Genomic DNA, 13,818 nt, shown 5'->3' on the forward strand with positions numbered 1-13,818 from the left:
CATGTCGTGGGTACTTACTGTCATCTCCAACAGGCCCCGCAGAACACTGTGCTGGAGGATCACGTGCCAGATCATTCAACTCCTGTCAAACAAAACAAACAATGCCAGAGTCAATTCAAAACAATCACATGACCTGCCCACACTAGTCATGAAGGCTCTACCACAACTTTCTTTTTTAAAAATAAGGTATAACCACGTATTAAACATTGGCAAGGGTTAAGAGATAACATTCCTTTTACCTAAACATACATTCAGATTGCAAAAAACAACCCCATTCTTTGAGAAATAAAATTTAAATTTGTCTTCAAGGCACAGGTTTGTTTGCTTCTATTTGGTAGCTCTATCTTGTTTCCAATAAGTACATAAAAACTGTCACGATCATATATTGTGGAGCCAATGTGCGTCTTGAGGCTGTGTCCTGAGCTACAGTGGACCAATGAATGATTCTGGAGACAAGCTGGCTGAAGACAACTGAGTCCAGGCCACCATTTTTGTACAGGAGTTTTGGTACTTTTTGCCCTCAAAATCTGCTTGCTGCATTGCATCTGAGATGAGGCAGGATAGAAACATTTTAAATACATAAAATACTGGAAAAACTCCTTCAGTACAATTCAATGGCAAAGATCCAAAAAGCTACTTTTAGCACACCTAAGGGTTTGGGTACACCTTGAAGAATCTGACGGGGGTTGTTAGTACAGCAAATCTCCTTGCCGTGTTGTAAACGGCTCCTTAAACTTCTGTCACTGAAATTTACACTGCTCTAAGGATAAGGTCCAAATCTCCTTTGGTATACGGTTCTTGGAATAAAGACTAGAATAATTAAGCTATAGAGCGGGCAATCTACCATTAAGATTTCAAATAGGACTTTGCCTGCTTCCAACAGAGGGAACACCAGTTTCTGTCCCCACCCCAACAGACCACATTTTCTATCCGTAGCAACAGTTGGTCAAAACAGCTGTTTGCGTAACACTCTTAAGTTAATTATATATTAGATGGATGTACACATCTGATGAAGTGAGCTTTAGCCCACCAGAGAAAAGGGTATGCAGTGAGTCTCCCTAAGGTGCAGGCCTCATGTCATGGATGGAAGTAACTGTGGCTCTTTTGGTTGGTGGTAACAGTGAATGCGGCTCTTTCTGAGCCACTCAGTACCACTGATCTAGCTGCTTCATCACACTGGCCAAGTGGGTTTTTATTACTCCTCGTTCTGATGCCTTACATTACATGCACCTAAGAGGCTATAAAAAGTCACAAGCTCTCTGAACTACCGTTCCTATTGCCAAGTTGCTTAGGTGCATGGAGCCTGTAGAATCACCAATGCAGTTTCCCACCAATACATGTTAAGATATAGAACATCATGGGAAAAGGTGAATGAAGAAGCTGGGATGTACAACAGGTGTAAAACTAAGCCTATCTGTATTATAGAACAAAAGACTACAATGATGGGGGACAGTCGACATTTGAGAGGTCTCAGCAGTTGTCGCCAATGTTAAAACCCTCAATTATTTGATTTAACTGAATCTGCACTTGAACAGTACTGGGTTTAACTTGCAAGCTTTTTTCACAGCTGGATCAGGTAATTGCAAGTTTTAATTGCAAGTTTTACAGTTGCTGCTTGAAGAACGCTTGATCAAGCCTGCAATGTTTCTTCCCTTGATTCTCTAAGCTAACAGTGCAAGGCAAACTCTACAGACTGTGTTAGCAGCTCTTCGGGATGGTTATCACAACCCCAAGTGAGAAACTTTAAAATGACATTAGATTTCCCACTTCTTAAGATACTTCTGTTGATATTAAAGAATCCATAAAATTGCTCTATATAACCATTAAGAGCTAATATGTCTATAAATTAAACCTTGTACAATATAGGAAAGCAATATTTATATTAGGCATGCACACTGTTAGATGCAACCTTTACAAATTAAACAGAACTATTCTCAACTCAAGTTTATTTACGGTCAAAGACCAGCAACAGTTAACACAGGAGAACTATTAAGAATATGTGTACCCAGGGCTCAACAAATTCCAGGTGGCAGCTTGCCACGAAGCCTAGATATTTCATTGTGGCACTTAGAAAATTCAAATTCAAAAGACTGGCTCCTACATATTTGGGGCAAGGTCCTGAAGCCAAAGAAAATTTGTCAGGGTTTGCATAGATCTCACCTTTCCCACCACTTCTGGGGCTTAAGCAACACTTGCCCTGGTTTCAAAGAGTTTTTAAAATAAACTGTTTGGTTACTTGAACAACGTTCACACGTTTTCAATATACTTAGTGATTAACACTTTTATTCATTGAAATATAACATTTCACTGGCTTTTTAAAAATTTAAACTATGGATAGACTTATGGTAAACACTTAAATTACCAACTCGGAAATGAGTGAAAAATGAAGAATCCTGAACCACAGTCCTAAATCCAACATGAAGACAGTTCACCATACCTAAAAATAAACTGGCGGCCCATGTTACAATCATGCAAAAACTGGACTACACTTCCGCAAGGCAGGGGTTTCTACATGCTGCATGCTTCCCAAATATACCGAAAAATATGACCATGTGACTTCTGTGCCTCCCCCCCCCCAACCCATTACAGCTCACAATATCCCCCAAAGTGTTGCTCCAAGGGGACAAGAACCACTAGGAAAATAAGGGAAGAGGGTAATCGTCAAAATCATTCCTACTATCAGCAGAAATTATTTGCAGGATGCATCCATCCCATTGGGACAGAAGGAAGTTAACTACCTAAATAACTCATATTAGGAACAGTATGCTGAAAAGATAGGTCATTTGGGAGGACATTGATTCATAGGGTCACCATGAGTCGGGAGCGACTTGACGGCACTTAACACACACATGCTGAAAAGGCTACATATTTGAGCATCAGTGTAGCAAAACTACAATTCAAGCTTGAATTAAGACACATGCAGTTTCTCTTTGAAAGATAGTTTGGAAGCCAAGACTAATTTTATGGTAACTAAGCTTCAAAACGTTTAAAAGAAATATGTTTACAATGTACAGCTCAGGCAGACAATTTTACAGGAATTGGTGACAAGCTGTGAAACACAGAAGTACATCTCAGAGCAACTGCTACTCTAGATTGGATGAAACTGGCCTTTAAGATGCCCATTAAGCTAACAATACTTAACCAGTACCACTTAAGTTTGCCACTTGGGAATTCATCTAATGCTACATATCCCATGCAAAGCAGCCATTTGCTTCTGCAGCTATGAAAGACTGGCATTCCCATGAGTACAATAAGTTTGTTGCCGGCCTGAGTGATAGGGAGCCTGTACCTGTGGTTTCCCTATGAATCTCATGAGTAAAGCATAAAAGTAAAGGTTTACAAAAAGGTTTCTAGAGACTTATTTCTCTGAACAGAATTGTTGATGTAGTAAATAAAGTAGAATAAAGGTCATGATGTTATTGAGTTGCTGGCTAAGACTATTCTCAGTATTCTGAGATAAATAAACTACAAGACTACAAGGTTATGATATGCAATGTTGCCCGCTTGATGGTTGTGTCTGGAAGAATATCAGCATCACTTATCCGAGGTGCTTCGCCTCTTCTTGACACTAACAAGAAGGTCATTTCTGCCTGGGAGTTTAGCCCCTCTGATAGCTGCCGTGCGAGGAGGGAATAATGCTAATCTAATGATTCAGACCTAGTCTTCAAACAGTATAACAGATGGTAACCTTGCACTTGTGAACTTTATGACTCAATGCCAAGAACATGGTAATGCTTTCTTCACAGACCAATTGACAATGGCACACCACCATGTGTGGCCAATTGAAGGATATAGGTATTAGAGTAGCAACCCAGGGCAGAAGCTGTCGCGCCTCGCCTGAGTCCCGACGACCCCAGGAGTCTCTGCCCCGGAGAGGGGTGTTGGCGGGGGAGCCTCCTCGGCCTCAGACCAGTCCGAGGGGGAGTCCGAACTCTCTCCTCCCTCGGATGTTGCCAGGGTGTCGGCTGACCCCCGCTTGGCCAGCACGTCACTCCTCTCCGGCTTCCTCCCCGGCCACGGCTCCCCTCTCACCTTTTATCCTCCCTCCTGGACAGAGAGGCCCCGCCCCTTCCCCCTCCACCCTCCTCCCGTGCTCCCCTGGGTCGCTCGGCCACTCGTGTGGCTCGAGCGGCCTCTCCCGCCCCCGTGCCGGCTCTTCCCCGCCCCGTCCGCGCCCTCCCGACCATCAGCTGGGGAGGGGGGCGGGGCCCGGCGTGCCGCGTCACTCCGGCCGCGGCGGATCCGGATGCTCCCGGGCCGGCTGTGCTTGCTCCGGGCGGCCGTGCTTCCTCTCACCGGCTGTCTGGAGAGAGAAGGGAACCGACGTTGTTGTCCCCCTGCTTCCCCCCTGAAGGTCCGGGCGACCCGGCGAGCTCCCCCCGTCCCCGTGAGTAGCCCTTGACCCGGGGCGGCAGGGGGGGGGAAGACTGCGTCCCCGGCAGCCGGTAGGCTCGTCCCGGGACAGAAGCTTCTTGTCTCTCAGTTCAGATGACCGCTGGTCTGAGAGAATTAAAGCCAGAACCAAACTGCCAGAAGGCAGAGAGTAACTGGAGGACAGCTTCAGCTGTCTGGCCTTGATCTCTCCATCTTGAAAGATGTAAAACCTAAGAAGATTGAAGGAGGACAACTCTGGTTGTCAGGCCTCACTCTCTTACCATCTCTTGCATACTATGGAACAGATTTACAGTCTTCTTGCCTAAAGCTAGAAATCCCTTTTGAAAGGGAATTCAGTTCAGCAATTCTAGTTCTCATAAAGGCTAGAATCTGAAGGGAAATGCTGGCAGGCTGCTCCATGACAAAGATGGAGACCTTAGAACTCCTAGCACTCTACCTTGGAGATGGGAGTCTAAGTGTATTGGATCTTCACCATATTTGGTATATTGAGCCTCAATTGATCCTAGCAAGGATTAATGGAACCTCAAAGAAGATCTGTCTGATCCTGTTCTGGCTTTCCAAATGCAGGCAGGCATGAGGATTGTATATCCTATATAGATCCTATATAGATAATTCCCTGGATCTGTTCAGAAGTCTTTTCTAAATAATAGAAGGACTTCAGAACTTTCCCAGGGTAAGAGGCCAGAGATATTCCTGAAAAGAAAGAAAGATCTGTTTTCTGTGGTAATGCACAAGGCACATATAATGCAGTGCTTACATAAAACATATACAAAAACTATTAGGCTTATTTATGGAGACTCTTAACCAAGTAAACATATTCTCTGGAATTGGCAAAGCCAGAGAATAACTGAGTCTTCCATAGAACATTAATACAGCCTTAAGCTTACACATAATGAATTATACATAACACATAAGCTCTGCATTGCTGACTGTGAAAATACACACATACTTTCAGCATGTATGTAGCATTCCTGATCCCACAATGATCAGAAGTCCATAAACATAGAATAGATTAAATACAAAGCTTATGGAATTCTATCCTCTACACACAGCATTGGGTAAAGATAACACATATTGAAACATAAATACCCTGAACATAAATTCAGTTCCCATGAAGTTATGATTTACAGATGACATGGAAGATAAAAGCATGTCTTTTGTCCTGAAATATTGCTATGATACCTGGAATGATTTTAAGATGTTTTTACTAATCATATCTTCCCTCCCATTATATTAATCATGTTTTGATAAGGATTCTGTAATGATTATACGCTAACCATGTTTTTACAAGATTCTGTAACTGTGGTATACTAAATGAAATAGAGATACAAGTTGAAAGGTTTAAACTCTCATAGAGAGAAATATTATGAAACATAGAAATTGCTTATAAAGATTGTTTGAAACTGCATATATCATAATGTATTTTATGACATGTTTTGAGAGTGTAAATATTCACATGCATATATATATATATATATAATGTGAAATAAATGTTATTTAAAGGAAGTCCATTGTTTATAAATTTTCTGGCACACTTCAATAGAAAGCCTACAGTAGTAGGAATTATCATTGACTCCTGTCTGTGAGGTCTCGCTGAATAAGATAACTTCACTTCTTAGTAAGTGATACATTCTAAGAGTGTAGACCCCTTAACGACACGAGCCGTGACAAGCTGTCTTGCACTGAATCAGACCATTGGTCCATCAGGGCCAGTACTGTCTATTTAGACTAGCAGCGGCTCTCTGGGGTCTCAGGCAGGGGTCATTCACATCCTCTACTACCTGGTCCTTTCAACTGGAGGTGCCAGGGATTGAACCTGCAACCTTCTGTACCCAAAGCAGGTTCTCTACCACTGACCCACAGCCCTTCCCACTCATCATGACCAAAGTTCAGCCCCTACAGATGAAGAGGATGTAACAGAAATCCTAAAACTTGCTAAGGCTCAGGGGTGCCACCTAGAGTGTTTCGAAACCCTAGATTCCATTACAATAAAGGTATTCAGGTCCATTCCACATTAGATCATCCTGGCAGACTTAATCCCTTTTGGATAAAGGATGATCCAGTTTAAGCCAGACCCTCTATTTGTCATGGAAGGTCAGAGCCATTACCAGGTGCTTGATGGAGGTGGGACTATGGGATATGGCTCTGATTGGTAAAAGTAGCCTCTGACATCAGAGGTGAGGATTTGCATGGGACTGAAGAAATTTGCTTGTCACTCTGAGAAAGGAGATTCTTAGGTCCAACTCCATTTAGCAGAAATATCTGTACATTTGAAATTTCCACTTGTCTTCCGTTTTCAAGCTTCAGTGGAAACTGGGTCCACAGGAGGTTGGGTAGGGGTTAAGGACTTCTTCAACTTACCGCAAGGAACGCTGCATAGGCTCTGAGGAACCAGCTACCACATAGGTAACGTGTTAACTTGTCATTTGAATATCTGTGTTGATGTTGCGGTGTGTTTTCTCTGTATTTTGTTTTGCCTTTTTTCTACCCTCTTTTGAATCCAACCACTCCCTTGTTTTCTCTTTTTTGCTAAGAACCTTTTTATAAAGACTGGTTTTTTTTGTTTGTTTTTTGCTTCACTTAGTACAATCCATTTCTCTGGAGTATTTTTCTTAATCTCTTCCCCATGTGCTAGACTGCATGAGTGCTATCAGTTGGTTAGAAGTCATTTTGTTATTGCTCTAGTACTGCACTGGCAGAGTACCTTTTCAGCAGGTCACTCCAGAGGTCCTGAGTGGTGGAGGCTGGGTTACCAGGGTACTTTCCAGGGAACTCGTGGGTCTAGGGAAGTTTCCCAACAAGGATAAGCACCACTTTCCCCTTCCTACTGTAACAGATGGTCCTTACAGAATGAGATGTCACACACTCCTGAAAGAAGGAAGTCAAAGTAATAGCCTATCTGAAAGAATTAGATGAGAATACAACAAAAGGTCACTTCCACTAAATCACATGTTTGTCCAAATGCAAGTCCCTCAAAAACAACTTTTTGTTTTAGATACCTGTAAGTCTCAGGACTACACAACATGAACACCTTAAGAACTTGTCAAGGGCAGAGCAAATCTGAAGTCATCAAGAGTAAAACTGAACATCTTATTGTTACGCTTCAGGTTCTGGTAATGAGCCTGATCAAGAATGTTTGTCAGTCTTAGTAGAGGCTTAGCCAAGATCCACAGAGTAAACATGAGCATTGAGGTTCCACACCCACAAAAGACAATGCTGAATCAACTCCAGAAGCAGGTACAGCTATTAAGAATACACACAGGCCATCCTGCAGCCAGGAGCAGCCACTATGAGTGAACCACCCCCATTTACACTCATGAGGGGCCAGTGTAGTATGTGTGGTCCAGTGGTAGAGCATCTGCTTTGCAAGAAGGTCCCAGGTATCTGGGACCTTTCAGGTAAAAGGACCAGGTAAAAGGTGATGTGAAAGACCTCTACTCAACACCCTGAGGAGCCACTACCAGTCTAAGTAGACAATACTGACCTGTGTGTACCAGTGGTTAGAGTATTGGAAATAAGACCTGAACGACTGGGAAGCCCATCAGGTGACTTTGATCAGGAAGAAAAACAAGATTTAAATAAGATTCTGTGTAAGGCTACTTCATGTGTTGATGTATGCGTTCAACTCTGCTTAATGTGTACCCATGGACAGAACGTTACTGGGTATCTGCCTCATTACAGAATCCAAATCAAAAACGCTAGCCAGCACAACTATAAGGTACAGAATGCACAATCCTAACAGGAAGCTTCGATCCCACAGAGGATTTCCATGGGGGGGGGGATTTTCAGCAATTTCTCCTGTCCTGATGTACACCTCCAGCTCCCACTGCACACGTTACTAAAGGATCCCAGGAGCAGCATAGGGGTATTTAGAGCTGGAAAGGGGGAGGAGACAGAGAAGTCCCCCTCCATAGACCGAATTCCCTTGCAGCTATAGAAATTTCTGGTGGATCCAAGCCATTGCCTATACTGCAGACAGATATCGTACCTAGCACTTGAGTCAGTAGACATACCAGTTTGTGGAATTGCCTCAAGTGTTCTACAGCCATCTTAAAAATAGGAAACAGCAGTTTCCAAACAGCTGTAAAAGTTACACCTGCATTAGAAATTAGCAGACCAGCTACCTGAAAAATGAGAAATAAGGAACAGGTCATAGCTATAAAAGCAAGCAGTCTCAGTATGCAGTAAAGATATCACTACATGCACACAACATTCAGCTTTTGCACCACGTCTGTGATATCCAGAAGTGTTTTGGAAATAAACCACTTACATCAGCCTCGTAAACAGTAATTTAATTCAGCTGACAGTTCCCCACATTTTATGCATGTTAAGCTACTCGACTTAAGAGATAAAATTACCAATTTTCTACACTTATCTCTTTTCCTTCCATGCTTCTTTTGTCAGTCCACAGAAATGTGAAGTTAGTTCTCTATATAGTATGTGCTGGTAGTTCTCAAGCAGAGTTTGAAAGATATGCTAGTACGCGTCTCCTGTTCCAGCAGGAAAAAAATCTTAATTGGTACACGGGAGAACTGAAAATCTCTTTACTTAGGCTATAAAGTCTGTATTTCTATGCAAAGGGGGGAAATTGCCGTGTGTAGTTATCCATACTAACAGAAACCCATTACCCAGACAATTACCCCTGCCACTTGCATGTTTGTTTAAAAATGTCTAAGGCATAACAGGAAGACTCGTTCTACTTATTTTTGTTCAGTAATCCAGAATGGCTTGCATCAAAAGCAGGACTCTGCCCCCATTCCTCAGCCACCCTCTGCAGCCTTTTGTTGCCTATTACCTACTCTTGCCATACTAGAAATTTGAGGCATGGGGGGGGGGGCTTTTATTTTATTTATTGTTGAGTGAAATACTTTTTAAAAGTGGGTTTAAAATCATAGCTGAAGCAAATATACAATGCTGCAAATCTCTCAGACTGAAAATTCAAAAGGTAATAATGTTACCATGATCGCATTGCTACTGCATACAGCTGGATCACTGAACAAGCAACATGGTGTAGGGAGCAATCCTAAGCAGCTCTAGTTGGAAATGAGGCCAATTTCATTCAGTGGGGCTTACACCCAGGAATGTATGTGGAGGACAGCAGTCTTGACAATGTACTTCCAAAGTGTTGAGGAATATTGAATATTTGGAAGTATTTTGTGCAGGCCAGGGGGTTGCCAAGGGTATTGTTTCTACAAGTCAGGCCCATTCACCTTGCTTGCCTCGGGTTCTTCTGTCGAAAAACTGATGTTTGCATCAGCGAAAAAAATGAATGTTTGACGAAACACACAAACATGTAAAGAGTTCCCACAAACCTTCTATCGCTACAAGTACATGAAGCCAAAAGTTTGATCGGAATACACAACTTTGGTTCTGGAAAAACTGGTGTTTGAACAGGGATAACCTGAGTTTGACCAGAATTTTAAAATGCTGTTTACTGGGACGGAACAGTTGGCTAATTCCACTTGTATACAGATAATGTCATGAATGATTATGGTAACAGCGCTCTTTCCAATTCTTCAGTACTAGCGATGTGAACAAGCACCATAAAGGAGGGAGAGAGGAATGGATATTTATAATAGTTAAAGACTTCTTTGCTCTTTTTATTGTTTATACTGTTAAATGAAAAAGGTTAAAAAAAGAACCAGGTGTAACTAAAATTCCAAATTTACTGCTGCTCATTTTTCCTTTCTGAACTTGCTATCCCAAAAAGAGTAAGGCTTACTCTGTTTCTGTGAAACAATGAGGTTGATATATTTGTGGTTAAGGCATCAGACTAGGACCTCGGAAACCCAGGTTCAAACCCCCACCCTGCCTTGGAAGCTTGCTGGGTGACCTTGGGCCAGTCACATACTCACAGCCCTGACCCTAGCTAGTATTTGGATGGGAGACTTCCATGGAATACCAGGGTCATGACACAAACTCAGGCCATAACAACCCACCTCCAAACGTCTCTTGCCTTGAAAACCCTATGAGGTCTCCAAAAGTTGGCTGTGACTTGATGGGAAGAGAAAAAAGGAACCCAACCCCATTTCTTAGCTCTTGTAGTTTACTACAGCCTGGTATTAACTTGGTAATTGAGATAATCAACATTATACCTATTCCAAGCATCTTTTATTAAGAGAAGACTCCTTCCACTGGTGGGGGAAAAGTCACCTCTGATAACAGAACAGACCTGGCAGATCCAACTCCACCACTCAGCTCAGATAGTTTACTGTACCTGAACACTGAGACAAATTACTGCAACTTTACTTCTGTTTACCTAATGGAAATAAGGTACGCTTAGACACGCTGTTTGTGTACCAGTTTGCATTGCCATCTCCACCACTGGGTTATGATGTGCACAATTTTTAGTTGAAAAAATGAAAGTGTTTGTACTTTTAAACTTAATATACACATATAATTGTACGTGCATAAAACAGTAAAAAAACTTTAGTTAGAACTTCAGTCTGTTAAGAGTTTCCCCAAACTCCACTTTTTTTAAGGCCGTAAGAAGCACTCTCCAGGGTGCCAAGAAAACCTCTACAGCATTTTCCCATTTAAAGGGACGTCTCTAGCAAGCAAAGAAACGGGAGAAGGCTTCAGGGAGAGTCAATAATTTCTTGTATTTGTGCTGGCATCAGGAACAGTGGAGGAGATTCCTGATGCTTCTTACCTTCTCTCAGCTCAAATGAGCTCAGGAAAGGGGATGTATGAAGCTGGGCCTCCATCTTGCTAGATAATTAAGGGTACTTGACCTCTGCATGCAAAATTGCCAATGCATGCTGGTAAGCAACTCTCAGGCAAAGCATTTCTGGACCTCTGCCTTGCATTCTATAATGAGCAATCTTATTGAAATACTTTTCTGCCCACCCTCTCCCCATCGTGGTGTGGAAGAGCAATTCCTTTCTTTTGGCAAGGAAATTTCGGAGCATGCCATTGGGGGGAGATGGGACATGCCCTACACCACCCACTCCGTGATTAAAGTGGCCCCGCAGTAAAAGTAGGTGCTGAACAGGGTGCTGCTCACCCAAGTACCTGAAACAGAAAATATATGGTGCAAAGTTAGTGCACTATTAATTCAGTAGTGTCAAGTTTGTTTAGCTAACAAAAGGGAATTTTCCAGATCTAAAAGTTTCAGTTTCTGGGCTGCAATTCCACCAACTGAACAGCAAATAAAATCACATTTTGCATTTTCAGCATGGACACATGTATTTTGTACCAACCACTATGCAGAATTGGCCTTTAGATGCAAACATGAGAAGGGGGTGGGAGTGAGACGGCAAGCCAAAATAAGAAAAAAAAATGAAAAACGTAACCGAGAACAAAACCAAGCAAAAAATCTCATGTTTACTGTACCTTAGTCACCAGCTGCTTTTATTGAACTACATTACTACCATTCACAAGAGAATACTTTTCTAATTTCAAATGTCACCACTTCTTTTCCTGCTGGTGTAGGAGGAAACACTCCACCTATCTGCTCCAAATACTGGCCCATAATGTCCTTGGAGAGATTAAGACGTCTAAAAAGCCTTTCCCAAATATGCTCTCTCTTCTGGAACAGGCAATAAACTGCAAGCTACAAAACTGCATCAGATAGAACATCTGTTCAAAGGTAGCATAAACCATGTGTTTGAATTCACACATTAAGATTTACCGTGGCCAAATACAGTTCTAAAGATGATGGTATAAGTAACAACCCACTGCCCAGTAACCAGAATGTTGTTTAGATGGTTCAGAGGATTTCAGTAATTTAAAAAATCACTGCACAGAAACATCAGCCGTTTCACTTTGTACAATTGTTTAATCTATTGTTTTATGTGATCACAATTCCAACAAGCAATTAAAATTGAATTAATTCACAGAACTGTTATATGGATCAGTGGAACGTGAAGAAGAATGTTAATGCCTTAAATGGATATTAAATATTTCCCAAGTAAGTAAAGCCAGCTTTTACTGGGACAGAACAAATTAGGTTCACTCGCTGATAAAAGCTCCTACCGCATCAACTCTGACCCCAAAGATGATAAAAGTTAGCCATGACTGTCCACTTGAAACAAACGGAGTGAGTTACATGTTCCTCTGATTTCAACATGACTTGCATACAATCCTATGCTTCGTTCCTCAGAAACAAGTTCTACTTTATTTGATGGTGCTTACCCTCAAGTCAGGCACTAGAGTCACTCAGGGCCTTCACGTTCAGTTTATTAGAACAAAACAAAGAACAAAGATAATATTGCCACTTACAATCACTCCCAGTCCATACCATAGCTGGTGCCAAGTCCCATGCTAGATCATTTGGAAGACTCGGTAGTCTTAGGTATCTACAATAAATGCTACTGTGAGCAATCAGGCACATCTCAATTCATTTGCCAGACATCTGTGATTATTTTAAAGTCCGCATACCTACTAAAGTACAGCATTAATGATGTGCAGGTGTTACAGCAATAAAACTCCGAAAGCCTGCAGTTGCTGCAGCTTAGTATTCACCATCACCTTGGGACACATTGTGTGTGGAATGATCCTGTGATGACCACTCTGCGGTTGCCGTCATGCTTCCTCTTGAACCCTGTCCTGGTTCAGTGATGGCTATGGTTACAGGACGCCGCCTAAATAAGGGTGAGGATATGCGTGACCTCGAAAGCTACAGGATCAGGACGTAAAGGGCCCTCACTCCTACCGTTGCTATCAGATCACATCACAGTGCAATTAAGAGGGTAAGCTGCCACTTACACAAGATTGTGGTTGACTTCATGGAATATTAGACCACAACCAAACATAAGGTAGCAACAAGACAAATGTTTAACTAAGAAGCTCCAACCCTAGTTAAAAGCTACTGGATACTAAACAAAACTCAAAACCACAACACGGTGTTTTAGCTGAATTCAGCTTACTTCTAGAGGGTAAATATTGAGCATTCCCATTCAATCTGTTTAAATGCACTTTTTTGTTAGCCTCCAGACATAAATGGAATTGATAAAGTTCATAACAGACAATTTTGAAAAGCAGTATAGCATCTTAGTCACTAACTAATTAACTAAACTCTGTTAGCAGCAAATATAAAACAATTTTGGGTTCCATAAACAGGCAGCCCAAAGAACAGTTAACAGAAAAACGCAGGACAGAAAAATTGCAAGCATTTTCAGGAGTCTTAAGGTATTTGGCATTTTTTATTGTATTACGCACTTACAAAGTAAACAGCAGTGTATGTTTCTATTAAACACAGCACCTTCAAGCCTGAGGGCTCAATCACCTGGGACTGATTCCTTCTGACCACAGCAACTTCGAAGCAGCAAAGCTGCTACGTGAGAACTGTAAAGGGACCCAGGTGAGGTCACCCATTGCTGAAGCTAGCTCAAATCCACTTGTTGCTAGATCTTACTGGGAGGAGCCCCTTTTCTTAGACACCACACCCAATACTAAGCAACATCAGTTACTGTATGTGCA

At 42.0% G+C, this 13,818-nt stretch overlaps 1 protein-coding gene across 1 annotated transcript in view; it reads right to left on the reverse strand.

Annotated features, from left to right (window-relative positions):
* UBE2D2 (ubiquitin conjugating enzyme E2 D2) overlaps positions 1-13,818 on the reverse strand; it is a 30,728-nt gene that overhangs the window by 13,569 nt on the left and 3,341 nt on the right. The window contains exon 2 of the mRNA XM_056862245.1: positions 19-82. Coding sequence (XP_056718223.1) covers positions 19-82 — 64 coding nt within the window. The remainder of the gene's footprint in view (positions 1-18; positions 83-13,818) is intronic.

This window comes from Euleptes europaea, chromosome 17 (genome assembly GCF_029931775.1).
Source record: "Euleptes europaea isolate rEulEur1 chromosome 17, rEulEur1.hap1, whole genome shotgun sequence".
Lineage (NCBI taxonomy): Eukaryota > Metazoa > Chordata > Lepidosauria > Squamata > Sphaerodactylidae > Euleptes > Euleptes europaea.